The 18,735-nt window shown below is 36.7% G+C and overlaps 1 protein-coding gene across 5 annotated transcripts in view; it reads left to right on the top strand.

Annotated features, from left to right (window-relative positions):
* CYSLTR2 (cysteinyl leukotriene receptor 2) overlaps positions 1-17,977 on the top strand; it is a 42,099-nt gene extending 24,122 nt beyond the window's left edge. For 4 of the 5 annotated variants that reach the window (XM_049646919.1, XM_049646918.1, XM_049646915.1 and 1 more), the window contains one exon: positions 12,478-17,977. In XM_049646919.1, the coding sequence (XP_049502876.1) occupies positions 12,527-13,516 (990 nt within the window). In that variant the 5' untranslated portion in view covers positions 12,478-12,526 and the 3' untranslated portion in view covers positions 13,517-17,977. Of the gene's footprint in view, positions 1-489; positions 603-12,477 lie in introns of all 5 variants that reach the window. The other variant, XM_049646917.1, reaches the window with a different exon arrangement.
* The last annotated feature ends 758 nt before the right edge of the window (positions 17,978-18,735 follow it).

Below are 18,735 nucleotides of genomic sequence, written 5' to 3'. Positions count from 1 at the left end.
TCTCTCTCTCTCTAATTTAATGTTTACAACAACCCCATGAAATTGATGTTATATATCCTTGTTGTGAGTTGAATTATGTTATGCCCCCCCCCAAAATATATCCAAGTACTAACCCCAGGTACCTGTGAATGTGACCTTATTTGGAAATAGAATCTTTGTAGATGTAATTAGTTAAGATGAGGTCCTACTGGATTAAGAGGGGCCCTAAGCCAAATAACTTGTTCTTGTAAAAAGGTCATTCCTCCCTTCCTCCCTCGCTCCTTCTTTCTTCCCTCCTTCCTTCCTTCCTTCCTTCCTTCCTTCCTTCCTTCCTTTCTCTCTCTCCCTTTCTTTCTTTCTTTCTTTCTTTCTTTCTTTCTTTCTTTCTTTCCTTTCTTTCTTCAGAGCCCCATAGAGCCTTTAATTCCATTATGAATCTCCAAAAGAGGAATACTAGAGCTTGCAGTGTTTCTCTAACTGATTTAAACATAGAAGCCTTGTCTTTTACAGAACATCTCATGGAATTCATATTCTGTGGAAGATACTTTGGGAAGTGCTGAATTAAAGAAAAAAGGTTTTCGTTTTTTGAAATCATTTATGTGATTTCTGAGTTACACTTTCATGTAAGTGTCTGAAGGAGAATTGAAAAACATCTTTGTTGCTTCAGAAATATATTTACAAACCATCTCTTTGGATATGTTAATTTAACTAATATTTTGCCATACCTTTAGATCATTATATGGATTCTCAGAGTCAGTGTCTTCTAGTCAAAGGCAATTGGGAACACACCTACAGTTGAACAAGGTTGGGTTTATTGACTGGTTGTGTTAAAGGAGAATGCACATAAAGGGAAACTGGGGAATCTCAGAAAGAAGATGTTAGGAATTATAATAGGATTTATGCTTGCATCAGATAATTTGGGAGTAAGATTCAAGGAAGCAGACTTTGTAGGAACAAAAATGGTTATTAGTTCTTATAAAAGACTGAAAAACAGAAACCCATACCATCATACTCAGACAGTGAAAACATGTCCCCCCTACCCAAATCCAGCTGTTCTTTTCTAGACTTCCAGGAAGCTTCTCTCCACACACACCTCCAGTCATAGGTTGTTATGTAATATTTACAGGTGCAGTAATAAGTGTTTGTTTATTCTAGCATAAATTTCTCTTTGGCTAGTTAAGAAGAAATTAAGGACTATGTTATTATCTGTGACAACTCTGCCTCATGAATTTACATTTAAACCTAGGATTTGTCAAAGATAAAGCAAAGCCAGACACTAAAATAAGGACAGATTTTATACTGTTGCAGTAGAGAAAAGACTCCAACATGAACTGAACTCAACTTAAATTTTTACAGAGATGACTGGATGTTTTTAAGGAAGAATGAAGGAATGGGGGGGGGGCGGCGGTAAACAGGAGCTCAGCAGAGTCAGGGAAGTAAAAAATTGCAAATAGTGGAAACTGCATCTGGATTTGCTAACTGACACTTATGAAGTTTAGGATTCTACCCTCCCACAGAGCCTGGGGGCCAGGAGACCTATCTTCAGGTTGGCTGGAACAAATAGTAAATTCTTTTGACATCCTTGAGTTTTTTCAGGCTCTATAATAAGGGAAGGTTATGGTCATCCTAGAGATATGACCCTGAGCTGTTAAAAAAAAAACTGTTAGACCTTTATTCAAGTCCTTACAGACCGAGGTAGAAGCCCAGTCAGGAAGAGGGCTCAGAGGAGTCTGGCTAGAGTTTGATCAAGGAGAGAGTTTTTGTCAGCTTCCAGAGAAGAAGTTGGACCCTTTAAGATTTTTGCCAAGGTCAGAGATAAGTTATGAGTAATTCTTTCCAGTTAGATTGTTCCAACTCTGGTAGTTGTTGCTTGCACAGTATGCATGCCGGGGACTTAGTAATCTTTCCTGACAGTTCTCTCGTAAGCCTGTGCCTGCCTCTTTCAGATGTCTCTGTGTATTCTTTTTAGGGAAACATGATTCCTGGAGGGGTGGTAGTTTTAAACATCTGATGTTCTCTAACGATGATCTTGAATACATAGGGCAGTGGGTACATATGGCAGGTGGGTGTAAGCCTGATGTCCACATAAGAAGTAACCTGGTGGTACTGGGAATTTAAGAATCATTTATCAAAACAGGAATGAGCCTTTTTCTTTATTTGAGAATCTGTGGTGGAAAGTCACTTGAGGCAGACAGATTCTCCTTCAGTGGAGTCAAACAGGTCCTGCACAGCAAGCTGGAAGGTTGTGAAAGAAAATAAAGTAGCAATTTCTATCCAAGTTAGACCAAATCTTTGTTCTTACTCCCAAAGTGTCAGCTTTTGCTGATAGGGTTGTAAGGAATTCAGCAGAAGTATTTTGTTGATATGGGGCCAATGTACAATTTAATAAGCCTGAAATTGGTTAATTATGCAAGGGAAATTTAAATATCAGAAGGGATATATAGAAGAAAATTTACCTCTTGAAGTGTTTTTTTTTTTGTTTGTTTTTTGTTTTTTGTTTGCTTGGTTTTTTTATTTTTTAAGTTTATTTATTTATTTTGAGAAAGAGAAAGTGCACATCACAAGAGCTCGCATTAGCCAAGGAGAGACAGAGAGAGAGGGAGAGGGAGAGGGAGAGAGAGAGAGAGAGAGAGAGTGAGAGTGAGAGAGAGAGAGAATCCCAAGCAGGTTCTCCATTGTCAACACAGACACTGACGTGGGACTCCATCTCACGAACTGTGAGATCATGACCTGAGCCAACACCAAGAGTCAGAAGCCTAATGGACTGAGCCACCCAGCCACCCGTTTGCTAGTTTTTAGTTGTTAAATTTTGCCAGTAATCAGTTAAATTCAGAACAGTGGCTATGGTCTAAGAAAAAACAACCCAGAGAATTTTGTTTTCTCTTAAGTGGTAAAGACTATAATAGGTCACAGGATGAAGATAAGGGAGATTATATTAGTTAATATGGTAAAAGTACAATGATGAACAAGATGACTAGTAAAGGGAAAGAAGAGGGTGCTAAAGAATTAGAAAATTTGTTCTGTCTTGTGTGAAAGCCATCTGCTTCTGCAGTCAATATTTGTTTCACTGCTTTGGGCAGAAGTTTCCCACTTCTGTAAATCAACAACTTCTGGAGAATTTCTAAAAATCTTCAGTTTGAGGTCTTTCAAAGGAATGGACTTCCAGTAGTTGGGTGGGGGGAGTTCTGAATGTCTTTTTAGTTGGGAGACATGAGTCCAAAAATTAAAATATTGGAATGTTAATACAATGTCAGTTATTAAAGATAGCAATAGGGTATTTTCCATCTGGGATCAAGAGAAGTTTTTCTCTGAGGTCTTTTCCAGAAGACCAAATATCTAGGTTTCTGATCAGACAGAGACTGCTTTGGAGAATACTTTGGAAATGCAGCTTTCCTATAGTCATCATGTTAGATGGCAATAGGATAGGATCAAAGATTGGAAGTAATTCCCAAATGCGCAAGGCAGCTTGTTATATACTCAGGAGGAGATACTTTGTTGGTTCTAGAGGGGACTGATCTCATTGCCTGCAGTCAAGGCCAATGGAAATACTTCAACCATTAGAAGTTTGAGGATTTTAGAATTCCATTAGTTGTTACTTTCCCTGTTGTCCGTGGATAAGGAGTATCGTTTCTAAGTAAAAGGTAAAGCTTTACAGTTCTTTGATGACTATGTCAGTGAAATGTGTGTCTCTTACTGAAGAGACAGGTTGGGATTCCCAAACTAAGCAATTTTTTTTCTACCATACAGCCAGAGCTCTCTAGCAAAGAAAAGCCTTAACACACTCTGAGAATAAACAATAACCAGAACACATTCACAGATCTTCTGGGGATGTTCAAAGGAGCCTTGGGGCTGTTGTTGTCCATGTTCTACCTTTACAGACTTGCTAGAATTGTGCTGATGGCAGGCAGGTAGGGCACGCATTAGAATGTCCTTAGCAATAGCCTTCAAATTCCCTGCCAGTGTTGGTTCAATATCATTGCCAGTTTATCTCTGCCATTGTAGGTAAATCATGAAATGGGCTTGCTAAACTCTACTTTTATTATGGCTTTCTCTTTGGGTAATAGCAAGACATCTCAAGGTTCTTTGATTCATTGTCTACTTTATAGGGAGTCTTGTAGTGTCAGGAAATCTCTATTTCTAAACTATTTTGAATTCATGGATGGATCCAAAATCATATTCCATGTATAAGTATAAATATTGGTTCTTTTATCCTTTTGTCAGCAAGTCTGAGTAAAGGCAATTAATTTAGTCATCTGAATTGATTTTATTTCAAGGTAAAACTCCTATTTCAAGGGTAAATTCAAGCATAGCCTGCTTGGAAATTTTAGTTTTTCTTCCAAAGTAGGAACCAACCAACAAACAAAATTAAATCAGGGATATCCAAGGGAGAATCTAAAAGGTCCATGCAAAGTATGGATAACTCCATTACTGAGGTAACCAATCATGGGCTTTTTTTTAATAGATGAGGAAAGGAGGGTAGCTAGTTTAGTGTTAAAGCAACAGATGATGATGTTTTAAGGGAAACCAGCAAAATTATATAGGAAGTTATGTGATTGACTGAAAAGTCCCAGGTTATTTCTATCAAAAGGAGAGTCTGTATAACAGGAAAACTATTTCTTTTAAGTAATCTCTACACCTAATGTGGGGCTTGAACTCATGACCCAGAGATCAAGAGTCACATATTCTTCTGACTGAGTCAGCCAGACACCACCGACAGGGAGACTGTTAAAAGGTTAGTGGAGACCATAGAACTAAGTTGACTAAGTGGATGTAAGGCCTCTATAAGCCTGCTGGAGTTGCTATCAGTCTTAAACAAGATGGCTTAATGAGATCTAATGAAAGTCTGAAATCAACAGTTGGTCTCTGATGATTCCCATGTGATTGACTCAGAAAGTCTAGTGCTTATTGAGATTTGTCATGCCAAAAAAGGAAAAAGTGTTTGTGAGCTTAGAACCCTGGAAAAAATCTTTTTATACTCAGCTATAGAAATCTTGGTATTTAAACATAAGCATGCTTCTTTTAACTTAAAAAGTATGCAATCCCTCAAAGATATTTATATTAGCATATTTTACCTAAGTGTAATTAACTTAGGGACTTCAACCTTTTTTATGGTAATTTATGAGCTTTTTTATTACTAAGTTTGGTTAATAAATACACTCTTATAATAGCTTTATATTAATCAAAATTCAAAGGATTTTTAGAAATCTAATTATTCTCATTTTTTCTTTCTTTCATAGGATGAAAGAACAAATCTTGTGTTACCCCTTGGCCATTGTAGTAAAACCCAAAGATGGTTTAGGCACAAATGGCATATTAATAGCTTTATCCTAAATTGGGGGCCTGGATTTGGGAAAGAATCAGGAATAACGGTTTGACAAGAGAAGATATAACTCAGAGTCAAGAAATAACTATAGGCAACATTATAAAAATACTCAACAATAATTATTAGAAACTTTATTTTGAAAGCAAGGAATCTTTTTAAAAATGATTTAAAATTATATCAGAAGCACTGAAATTTAACAGAATATTTTATTTACAAAAATCTTTATTAATGAGTATAAAATAACCTAATTATTTTATATTAAAAAGACTAATTCTAATATTACTTTTTTGTACATTATTCCTAAAACAGTCTATAATAAAGGATTTATTAATATGCCCTCATATGTATGCATTTAGGCATTCACAAATGTATAAATACACAAATAGTAATGAATTTAAAGTATTGAACTATAGCTTTAAAATTAAATCTATTAAATAAAACAAAGGGTGTATCAAATTAAATTTACCCTCTGAATAAACTATTTTAGTTTTCTTAATAAACAAACAGAAAATCATATCTTCTATGCATATTTGTATTTCTCTGTATTAACTATTTATATTAATTATCATCTTTAACCAAAATAAACAACCTTCTTTTTCATCAAGCATAAGAAAATTTAGAGGAGAGAAAATAAAGAATAATTCAGATATTTTTCTATCTACTAGCATTTATGTCATGCAATTTAAATAATTTTAAAGTATAATATAATTAAAAAGTATAATTCAAAGGCATTTACAAATTTTGTTCATCTACTGCCCTTGTAAAAACGAAGGAAAAAATTACATGTAATGATCACTGTTTTGTATCTGTTTCTTATTTAGAAACTGTTTAGGCATCTAAAGATTATTTATTAATTATTTGTCTGAGGTCCTAAAGTTAGTTAAGGATTTATAATTATAATTATAAATTATAATCATAATTTTAGGAAATTATAATTTTAGTTAAAATATTAAATTCTTATGCTTTGTCCCAAAGTTAGAATGTCATAAAATTAAACCTTTAAAAAGGCATTCATTGTTATCGGTCATTTTAGTTAAATACAATTTTATATGTATAATTTTGAATTTTAAACAAGTTATGGAAGTAGTGGAATATTGCTTAATTCATAAACAATGCAGGAAATTCAGTTTAATCAAAAGAAATTTAATCCTGGCCTTGTACAAACCAAAATATTGTGCTGACACTAGTTTTTATATATTAAACTAATTTTTAAAGACTCTGAATCATGCTAAAAATGTTATCTTCTTTTAACTTAGAAGTAATGCCCTTTCTTTTCTCACAAGTGTAATAACAAAGCTATTATGTAAATATACTTTTAGGGTCCACAAATGAAATACATCTTAATAACTTTGTCTTTTTTTACATTTCATACATTTCACCTATTTATCTGGACTATACATTCCTCAAATGTACACATAAAGAGTGAAGGACTCTTAATCAAGTAATCATTATTTCTTAAGAGAAGGAAAATGAGAAAGAGGAAATGAAAAACAAAAAGGAAGAGGAAACTCCTTTAGATGAATATGACATTAACACTAAAAAAAGACAATTATGTTCCCTCTGAGAAGAAAGGTTGTATATAGAAAAACAATTTTTGGGGGGTGCCTGGCTGTCTCAGTCGGAGGAGCATGCAACTCTTGACTTCAGGGTTGTGAGTTCAAGCCCCACATTGGGTATAGAGATTACTTAAAAATAAAATCTAAAAAAACAAACAAACAACATATTTCAAAATATATACATGAAAAGGAGTGACATCAAAATTGGCTTACATCCTCGCCAATTTTGTCAATGACTTATTTAAAAAGAACAAAAACCAAAAAACAAAAAAACCCCACCATTTATTAGTCCCCAACAGAAGGAAGTAAAGGAAGGGGTATCACCAACATTAAATAAAAGAATCTTTCTTTTAGACAACTTCCTCTTGAAGGAAACTCTTTGTTTCTAGAGTGGCTCTCAAGTAAACGATCTTGTTTATGTCAAAACTTCCCCAAAGCGGCCATTACAATTCTGAATTGTCCCTGGTGATACTGTGCCAGTTGCACGAGTGCTTTACAGGGAGGAAAAGCTGAAGGAAACCTCTTGGCCCTGGGAGATGTGCAGTTTGAAGTTGAGTGGGCCCCAGGAGACCTGCGGTGGTGTAAGGATGGTGCTTGTCTGCACTTCTGCCTCTGAAATTTGGGCAAAGGTCACCTGTCTCAAGTTAGGGCTGAATAAACAACAAAGCAGATCTCAGGGTCACAAAGATATGACAGAGGAAGTCATTCCAATTTTTGAAATGATGACCTTACACCAAGTTGATCCAAAGGACAAAATTTGTGCAAAGAATGCCAGTCCTTCTGAACACTCAGTCCCTGGGGCAGCTGGAAGATGGACTAGTGGGGTCTTTCCTTGTCTTTTCCTTAGAAACTTTTCCTCTGAGAGGCAAACAACACTCAGGACAATAGACAGACTATACAATGGGTATTAGAAGTTTAGGAAACAATTATCACAATTTACTACATTTACAAGTCTGATTGGTAACTAGAATGTCTTGGGGTTATCACTATTTTTTTTTTTTTTAGCCATTCTAATAGATGTGTAGTTCTATCCCATGGTAGTTATAGTTGGCATCTCCTTAATGGCTAATGCTATTAGACAAACTTTTATGTACCTATATGTCATCTACACACCTGAAATATCTCTTCATGTCTTTTGCCTATTTTCTAATCGGATTGTTTGTTTTGTTTTGTTGGTTTGGTTTTTACTGTTGAGTTTTGAGAGTTCTTTATATACTGTAGACACTGGTCCTTTGTTGAATCTGTGTTTTGCAAATATTGTCTCTTAGTCTGTAGCTTATCTTTTCATCCTCTTAACAGAACTTTTTGCAGTGCAAAAGTTTTCCATCTTGATGAATTCCAATTTATCAATTTTTCTTTTCATGGATCATGTTTTTGATGTTATGTCCAAGAACTCTCTGTCTAGCCTTAAATCCCAAAGATCTTATCATATGCCTTTTTTCCTAAAAAAGTTATAGTTTCACATTTGACTAATTTGGTCTATGATCCATTTTTGTTAATTTTTGTATAAGGTACGAGGTTTAAGTCATGGTTCATTCTTTTGCCTATGGATGTCCACTTGCTCCAGCACTACAAAAATACCATCTTTCTTCTGTTGAATCTCTTTTGCCCTTTGTCAAAAATTAGTTAAGCATATTTGTGTAACTCTTTTTTTAGGTACTCTGTTTTGTTCCACTAATTTATGTGTCTATCCCTTCAATATCACACAGTCTTGAGCACTTCCAATTCCTTTCCCTTTCCACATAAATTTTAGAATAATCTTATCTATTTCAACAACAAAAAAAGTATTGCCTGAATTTTATTACGAATTTCATTAATCCTATAAACCAATTTGGGAAAGATTGACATCTTTATTCTGTTGAGCCTTCCAATCCATGAACATGGTGTGTGTCTCCATTTACTTCGAACTTCGATTTCTTTCATCAGCATCTTGTAGTTTTCAACATATAAATTCTGGAATGTCTTGTTAGATTTACACTTAAGTATTTCATTTTATTTTTGAATGATTGCAAATGGTACTGTATTTCTTATTCCAATGTGTTCATATGTTCATTGCTAGTATATAAAAATACAATTGATTTTTATGTGTTGTGTCCTGTGACTTGGTTGAATTTACTTGTTACTTCTATGACTTTTTGGTGTAGATTCCTTGGGATTTTCTGTGTAAACAGTCAGGTCATCTGCAAATGGGGAGTGTTTTCTTTCTTCCTTTCTGATCAGTAAGATGTTGATTTCCTTTCTTGCCTTATTTCACTGGCTAGAATTTACAGCATTATGTTAAATAAGAGTAGTAAGAGTAGACATCCTTGCATTGGTCCCAGTTTTAAGCAGAAGGCATGCAGTCTTTCACCCTTAACTATGTTAGCTATGAGCGGGGGTTTTTTGTTGATAATTATCAAGTTGAGGAAGTTCCCCTGTATGCCTCTGTTTCTAAGAGTTTTGATCAAGAGTTGGTATTGGATTTTGTTCATATGCTTTTTCTGCATTCATTGATATGATCACATGATTTTTGTCATTTAGCCTCTTAACATGAATTACATTGACTGTTTTCTAAATATTGAACCAGGCTTGAATGCATGAAATAAACCATACTTGGTCATGATATATAATTCTTCTTGTAATATTGCTAAAATTTACTTGCTAATATTTTGCTAAGAGATTTTGTGTCTATGTTCATAAGGAATATTGGTCTGTAGTCTTTTGTTTTATACTGTGTCTGGTTTTGATATCAAGGTAATACTAGCTTTGTAAAATAAACTGGGATATGTATCCTCCTCTTCTGTCTTCTGGAAGAGATTGCATGGAATTGGTGTTAATTCTTATTTAAATATGGTAGATTTGGGTAGAAGTCTCCAGGGATACCACCTGGACTTGGAGATTCCTTTTACAGCTTTAAATTAAGAATTTAATTTTCTCAGTAGTTAAACTTATCATTTTGTATTTGGTGAGTTGGGGTAGTTTTTTTTTTTAAAGAAATTAATCCATTTCCTTTAGGTTATCAAATTTATTCTTGTAGAGGTAATCATGGTATTCCTTTATTATATTTTTGATGTATCTATCACGATGTTCCCTGTTTCACATTCTTGATAATGGTAATTTGTGTCTGCTCTATTTTTACTTTTGTCTGTCTTGCTAGAGGTTTGTCAATTGTATTGATCTTTCCAAATAACCAGTTCTTTCTTTCATCGATTCTCCTTGATTTTTGTTTTGTTTTGTTTTCAATTTCCTTGATTTCTGCTTTTACCTTTATTACTTGCCCCCTTTTTCTTGATTTGGGTTTATCTCATTTAAAAAATTTTTAGTTTCTTGAGATTGGAGCTTAGATGATTGATTTAAAACTATTTTGTAATGTATGCATTTAGTGTTTTACAGTTCTCTCTTAGCAATGCTTTTGATATACCCCACAAATTTTGATATGATACATTTTCATTTTTATTGAGTTCAATATATCATTTGGTTTCCCTTGAGACTTCCTCTTTGACCCATGGAATATTTAGAAGAGTGTTGTTTAGTGCCCAAGCATTTGGAGATTTTCCTATTATCTTGCTGCTGTTGATATCTAGTTTGATTCCATTGTAGTTATAGAGCACACTCTGTACGGTTTCAAATTTTTTTTTAATCTGTTGAGGTTTTCTTTTTATGGCCCAGGATGTGGTTTATTTGGGTATATGTTTTGTGGGCACTTGAAAAGAATGTGTATTCTGCTTTGGTTGAATGGATTTTTTTATAAATGTCAATTGGTTCCTGTTGGTTGATGTTATATTTGAGTTTTTCTGTATTCTTGTGGATTTTTGTCTAGCTGCTCTATCACTTACTGAGAGAGGGTATTGAAATTACCAACTATACCTATGAACTTGTCAATTTCTCCTTTCAGTTCTATCGGTTTTTGCTTCACATAGTTTGTAACTGTTGTTAGGTGTATACACATTTAGAATTGATGTGTCTTTTTGGTAGATAAACTCTTTTATCATTATATATTGTCCCTTGCATAATTTTCTCTGTTCTAAAGTTTACTTTATCTGGTCTTAAGAGCCACTCCTGATTTCCTTTCATTAATGTTTGCATGACATATATGTTTTTCGCCCTTTTACTTTCAACATGTCAATACTGTGAATTTCTTATATACAGCATATAATTTACATATATATATATATATATATATAGACAGATATAGATATATCGGTCTGTCAATCTATATTTTAATTGGTATATTTACACTATTTATATTTATTGTAATTATTTATTTTTTAGGGATAAGTGTGCCATTTTATTTTATTTTTCTATTTGTATTATCTATTTTCTTTTTCTTATCTTCTTGTTGGCTATTTGAACACTCTTAAGTATTCTGGTTTGATTTATCTCTAGTGTTTTGAGCTTATCTCTTTGTATAGCTTTTTAATGGCTGCTCTAGGTGTTACATTACACATACATCACTTACCACAGTCTATTGGCATCATCATGTTACCAACTCAAGTGAAGTGTGGAAATCTTACCTCCTTTGTATCCTTTTACCTTTCCCCATTTATAATATAGTTATAATTATCTTTAAAAATTCCCCTACATTAAAGCTCATCACACCAGACAATGTTTCAATCATCAAACATAACTTAGAATCAAAAAAGAGAAGAAAATCCTATTGTACTTACCCATATTTTTGCTTATCATGTTCTTACTTTCTGATGTTCCTAGGTTCCTTCTTTTACTGATTCCTTTCTGATATGAGAACTTCTTTTAGTCATTCTTTTAGGGTAGGTCTGCTGCCAACAAATTCTCTTAGTTTTCCATCATTTGAGAATGCCTTGACTTCTCCTTTATATTTGAAGGATATTTTTGCTGGCTATAGAACTCTGAATTGTAGACTTTTCTTCCTCAACATATTGGCCAACCAGATCCAATAATACATTAAAAAAATTATTCACCATGACCAAGTGGGATTTATACCTGGGATGCAGGGCTGGTTCAGTATCCACAAAACAATCAATGTGATTCATCACATCAATAAAAGAAAGGACAAGAACCACATGATCCTCTCAATAGATGCAAAGAAAGCATTTGACAAAATACAGCATCCTTTCTCAATAAAAACCCTTAAGAAAGTAGGGATAGAAGGATCATACCTCGAGATCATAAAAGCCATATATGAAAGGCCCCATGCCAACATCATCAATGGGGAAAAACTGAGAGCCTTCCCCCTAAAGTCAGGAACAAGATAGGGATGTCCACTCTTGCCACTGTTATTCAACATAGTAGAATGTTGGTAGACTTCTCTTTCAGCACTTGAAAATGTTGTGCCACTTCCTTTTGTCTTCCATACATTTTGTTGTAACATCTGCTGTCTGGTAGATTTGGACTGCAGTATGAACATAAGCACTGGACCAAAGGTCTCCCAAGTTTGAGGCTTCTGTTTCAACAAAGTAAATGAATGTTTATTTTGTATTCTAGAAATGTATCATGAAATATAATGGAGCATATGGTAAAAACTTTGCTGATATTTTTGACTCAAGTTTCAAAGAAAAGCTAGTATTTCTCCCTGTTTCATTAAAACCTGGAAAGATGTAAGTAGTGAGCAGGAAGTAACTTTTTGTGTCTGTGTTTTGTTTTTTTTTTTTTTTAATCCAGCGTGGAGAGAAAACTTATGCCCTTGCCTCTATACATCTCCACATCATAAATGGAACCCAATGGCATCTTCAGCAGTAATGACAACAACACGGACTGTTCAATCGAAAACTTCAAAAGGGGATTTTACCCCATCGTGTACCTGATAATATTTGTCTGGGGAACCTTGGGAAATGGATTTTCCATATATGTTTTCCTGCAGCCTTATAAGAAGTCCACGTCTGTGAATGTTTTCATGCTAAACCTGGCCATTTCAGATTTTTTGTTCACAAGTACACTGCCCTTCAGAGTTGACTATTACATCAGAGGCTCCAATTGGATATTTGGGGACCTGAGCTGCAGGATTATGTCTTATTCTATGTATGTCAACATGTACAGCAGCATTTATTTCCTGACTGTGCTGAGCATTGTGCGTTTTCTGGCAACTGTTCATCCCTTCCGGCTCCTCCATGTGGCTAGTATCAGGAGTGCCTGGATTCTGTGTGTGGTCATATGGGTCCTTATCATGGCTTCCTCAGTAGTGCTTCTGAACAATGGCTCTGAGCAGAATGGCAATACCACATTATGCTTAGAGTTGAATATGAATAAAATTGTTAAACTGAAGACGATGAACTACATTGCCTTGGTGATAGGCTTCATGCTACCATTCTGCTTGCTCAGCATCTGTTATCTGCTAATCATTCGAGTCCTGTTAAAGGTAAAGGTCCCAGAATCTGGGCTGCGGGTTTCTCACAAGAAAGCACTTATCACCATCATCATTGCCTTGATCATCTTCCTTCTGTGTTTCCTGCCTTATCACATACTGAGAACCCTCCACCTGGTCGTGTGGAAAGTGGATACATGCGAAGACAATCTTCATAAAGCTGTGGTCATCACACTGACCTTGGCAGCAACCAATAGCTGCCTCAATCCTTTGCTCTATTATTTTGCTGGGGAAAATTTTAAGGACAGACTAAGGTCTGCACTCAGAAAAGATCACCCCTGGAAGACAAAGTACAGCATTCCTGTCTGCATGTGGTTGAAAGAGGAAACACAAGTTTAAGGGGTTATTAAATGAGGCCTGTTCTTGTATACTTGTGTCCACCTTCATTCACACATAGTCCCAGTCACATGACCATGTATTTACATTATTTCCAACAAAGATCAATTCCTAACATTTAAATTGACCATGACTTCTGTTAATAAGTCCTACTTCAAACATTTTATTAGGTGTGTTTTCAGTGGTTGAGTCTAAATGAGAATGTAGCAGGCAAAATCTCTACTAGTCTTGCAACCTAAAATGTTAGACTGGGAAAAAATGCTGAGCACACTGGGTGCTTATTTTCTTCAGATTCTGTACCAGATCTCTGTTCTACCAGCCAATCTAAATTAACTTTAAGACAACTTCAACTTCCCCAGCTTCTCCAGCTCCTCTTCCATCTTCAGTCCCCTAAGATATAGCCAGGTTCCAGAGCTAAAGGAGATTCCAGAGCAGATAAGAAAAGTATCCTAAGGAATCAGTGAAAAGACTTTGTGAAGAAGGCTGCCCTTTAACAAGGCAGTCAGGGTCCCAAAAAAGAACGGTGAGAGAAAAAGGGAGAGAAGGACTAGGGCAAGAAAGAGCTGGTTAGAAGTAGGGAGAAAGACAAATTTTATTTTGCACTGGGAGAGAGGCTCTAGCACACTGAAGGCAAGAAGGTTCTCTTTGTCTCTCTCTCCAGGGGGTTAGAAAGGATAAGAAGACTAGGAGGAGGAACTGGGGCATTACCCTAGGGGGTGGAGGGATTATGTGTGAAATAGCAGAATAGAGGGGATCAATATTACTCTTAGGATTTGGGTTTGGACTGCACTGCAGTTCTCAGTCCTGCTCATTAATCCATTTGGATGGGAGCCAGAAAGGAGGAGGTCGCTTTAAGGGTTTGGTTGGGCACTGAAAGAGAGAGTGGGGTAGAGGGTAAGTTGTAAAGGTGGCTGTACCCCTGAAATTCTATTAATATCTTGGCAGAACATGCGTAGGGTGGCTTTCCTTTTGAGGGAGTATAGAAAAGAACTGGATAGTGGGAAGGGATCCTTTCTGTCCACTGAAAAAAGCTAGGGAGACTACCAACTACTACCTCCCTGAACATTGTACCACCAACAGTTGAATGCCCTCTCCACGCTGGGCAGACTTGTGCCAGGCATTTGACATTCAGGAACCCCATTTAACCCTCACACTAAAGCCATTCACTCTATGAATGAAGAAATGGAAGCTCAGAGAAATTAAGAAACTTGTTCAAGTTCACACAGCTTGTAAGAGTTTAAAAAATCTCCATGCAGAAGGGTTGGCCAGGTGCTTACTTTACCGCTCTTCCTACAAATCTTCAGGCAAATTGGTTGAAAATCTGAATAAGAGTTCCCTCCCCCCACCAGGCACCTACCCCTCCTCACTGTCATGAGATTTCCTCTTTAGAGTTGTTGAATCCAGGCAGAGTAGAGTGTGGGAGAGAGGTAGTGCTCTAAAGTCAGGGAAGAAGTGAATGTTTTCATTGTAAACAAGAGTCCCAGAACCCTTCCCTTACTCCTCTGTCTGGATGCTGACAGAATATCCTGTCAAAACAATAGACGAGAATTCACCTATGGGGAAATGCAAGAAAAAGACTAACAGATACAGACTGTTGAGAATTCCCCAACATAAAAGCCAGCATCTGCCTTATTACCTACTGACAGGGAGGCCCACACTGCAACTAATCTATTCAGAGAGCATCTAGTCAACCTGTTAGAGCCTCATTATTAATTATGAATAGTCAATGACCACTACACATGGGCAGGGGGGAAAGGTCCAAACATAAAAACTACCAACAAACAAATCAGGATAGAGACATTTTCAATATGAAAGGTCTCAACACTTTTATTACCCATGTACTTTTTATCAGAAACCTACTGTGAGGATGTGCTCCTCCAAAATAAGTGATTAAGCCAAGATAGAGGAAAACATGACATCTAGGACACAAGGAATCCAGTACAGGGGAAAGGTGAACAACACAGGATGTTGGTGGTAGCAGAAAAACAAGAAACTAACTGATTTGAACAATCAATTTGGAGAGATTTATATTTTTCTTGAAGAAGTTGGGATGAACTAGTGAAAGTACATAGAAAAGTAAGCAAGGGAAAAGACACTGTGATCATTGAATGCTAGCAAAAAGAAACTGTTGTTTAAGAAAGGAAATATAATCATAGTACACTACATGGCTCAGCTGTGACTAAAGTTTACACAATATAATGTAAATAACAAAATGCTGTGATATAACTTTTTTTGGGAAATGAGAGGAGAGGATATGTATGTGGGGGAGGGGTATAAGAAATCTAGGTCCCCATCTTCAATCACAGAAAATGCACAATAACTAAAGCTAAAGAATGATAAAAGCTGTATAAAAATGTTATTTAGCAATAGGGGCTACAGCCCAGAAGAAACAATGAAAAGAACGGACAAGGTTGGCCTCTGGGGAGTTTGGAGTGGGAAAAAGGGTGGCGATTTCTCTTTCCCTTTTAAGAACTAATCATCTAACTTGTAAATATGTATTGCTGAAATAAAAATTAAGTTAAAATTAAATTTAAAAACTTAAATTAATTCTTCGGGTTTTGTTGGTTTGTTGGTTTGTTTGTTTAAAAAAAAAAAAAGACAGGGGCACCTGGGTAATTCAGTCAGTTGAGCAATGACTTTGGCTCAGGTCATGATCTCAAGATTCATGGGTTCGAGCCCCACATCTGGCTCTGTGCTGACAGCATGGAGCCTCCTTGGAATTCTCTCTCTCCCCCTCTGTCTTTGCCCCTTCCCTGCTTGAGCTCTCTCTCTCTCTCAAAAATAAACATTAAAAAAATTGAAAAATATATATTAAAAAAGAAACAAGACAGAAAAGAAAGGCCACCAGAAATGGGCACTAAATGAACACTGACAGATGAAAGGAAAGCAGGCGGGGTGCCTGGATGGTTCAGTTGGTTAAGTGTCCATCTCTTGATCTTGGCTCAGGTCATGATCTCACATTTGGTGAGTTTGAGTCCCATGTCTGTCTCTGCACTGTCAGCAAGGAGTCTGCTTGGGATTCTGTCTGTCTGTCTCTCTCTGCCCCTACCCCGCTTGCACTCTCTCTTTCTCTCTCTAAATAAATGCATAAATAAACTTTATTTAAAAAAGAAGGAAAGAAAGGAAAGCAGGAAATGGTTAGACTTGGATTTGGGCCCCTGAGGGAGGCCTGTCCAGCCCTGCCACGGGAGGGGAGACCCCTCTTGGGATGAATGGAGTCACTTCCTGGGGTCAGAGGTACATCAGGATATTTTTTAGTCACATGTAACAGAAAACCCAACTCCAAGTGAGTTAAACAGTCACTGTCTCATATAACTGTAATATCCAAAGAAAAGTTAAACTTCAGACCTATTCACCTGGGGCTTCTGTGAGCCTTATTCTCCAGTTATCGGCTTGGTCCCATGGCTGAATCCCCTCATGGGAATAAGCTGATTGCAAACAGCCTGAGGCTACGTTTCCTTACTTATTATTTCCAGGAGAAGAAACAGGGTATCTCCTGCTCAAAGCATTTAATAAAGTTATAGGGCTTCCCTTTGATCAGACCTACTCAGATTACACACTAGCTCTAGTTTACTAGACCAAAGAAGGGATTGCTCTGATGGAAAGAGGATGATCAGAGTCTACACCTGCAGTAGGGTTAAACCCACTGAAACCTCAGCTGGGAGAAAACTGAAATGGAATTTGCAGAGGCCACATATTCTACATTGCAAGTGAAGTGGAAAAGAACTGCCAGCCAGACAGCCAACCAAGCTCAGCGTGGCCAGCACCTAGGCAGCAGCCCCAGCAGCTGAGGAGGGTGAGGGAATGATGTGCTGGTGGAAGAAGGATCAAAGCTAAAATAGGACTTTATGTTGTAAAGTCACAGGGATTTTTGAAGGGTGATTAGAAATCTCAACAACTCTCCAAGGTTAAGCTAGCCCAGATAAAGCTGTGATAACTGAGAGCACCCAAGGTCCTTGGGATGAACGGTCATGGAGGGGTTGTGAGTTCTTTGTGTCTTTAAATCTCTGGTGAGTGTGCATGTGTGTGCATGAGAGAGAGAGAGACAGAGAGACAGAGACAGAGACAGAGACAGAGAGCATGCTTAATGACTTTTTCTTTTTCCAAGACTTTTCCTTTCTCTAGTCAGGATGAAACATCTCATCTGGTAAAGAATGTTGTCCTCCAGGAAGAAAACAAAATGGAAGTCTTTATTTACCAAAGCTAAAGCCAAGAAGGTCCTGAGGTTTTAGATATAGTTCTTTTTTTGTTTGAGAGATTAGATATCCCCTCAAGCAAGTGCATAAATTGTTCAACTGGGAGAAAGGATTTTTGTTGTGTCAACTTTAGTGGACATCATGCTATTTCAGTAAAGACCTAAGAACAAATGCCATTATATTTCATAACTATTTTAAATGACCAATTCTATGTTTTAAATTTAATTAGGATGACTTACAATTTATTCTGAAGCAGAGATTATGTCAAACTGGCCAAAAACAGGTGGGGGGGGGGAGCTTTCTATAGAGAATTCATTTTTATTCCTGGAAAAGAGCTTGAAAATAGAGGCCCTGTCCAGGGAGAATGGGGGTGAGGTGGGGAGGGGGTAATTCAGGGAATATGGTGATACAGATCCTTCCTCTGAAACATTTTGTCTCCAAGTACATAGAGGCAGCTATTTAGTGCTAATAAAAGCCACAAGGAGAATTATAATGAAATAGAACTTGTTCTAAAAAAATTAGTGTGTATTTTAAAGCTCTAGTAAATAAAGAGTATGGCACTGACATAAGAATCCAGAGTTCAAAGATACACAGCTTAGAATGGAGACTAGTTTACATGGAAGTTGGAAATGTCTTAGCAGGGTTAGCTGTATGATGTTCTGAGGAAGCTATTTTTTTAAGGTTATTTAATTTTGAAAGAGAGTGAGAGCATGAGTGGAGAAGGGGAGGGGCAGAGAGAGAGAGAGAGAGAGAGAGAGAGAGAGAGAGAGAGATTGAGGATCCCAAGCAGATAGTGCAGAATCTGACACGGGGCTTGAACCCACAAATGATGAGATCATGACCTGAGCAAAAATCAAGAGTTGGATGCATAACCAATTGAGTCACCCAGGCACCCCCTGAGGAGGCTAAATTATAAGCCCAGGGATCCCTGGCCCCTCCCTGCTCCCCTGCTCTTGTCCCCAAAGATTCCTGCATTCCAAGTGCAGAGTGGACATAGCAGGGCCCGTGTGACATAAATGGAAGCTA

This window comes from Panthera uncia (assembly GCF_023721935.1).
Source record: "Panthera uncia isolate 11264 chromosome A1 unlocalized genomic scaffold, Puncia_PCG_1.0 HiC_scaffold_16, whole genome shotgun sequence".
Taxonomy (NCBI): domain Eukaryota; kingdom Metazoa; phylum Chordata; class Mammalia; order Carnivora; family Felidae; genus Panthera; species Panthera uncia.
The sequence above is the reverse complement of the archived record's forward strand: the minus strand, read 5'-3'. Positions and strand labels throughout refer to the sequence as shown.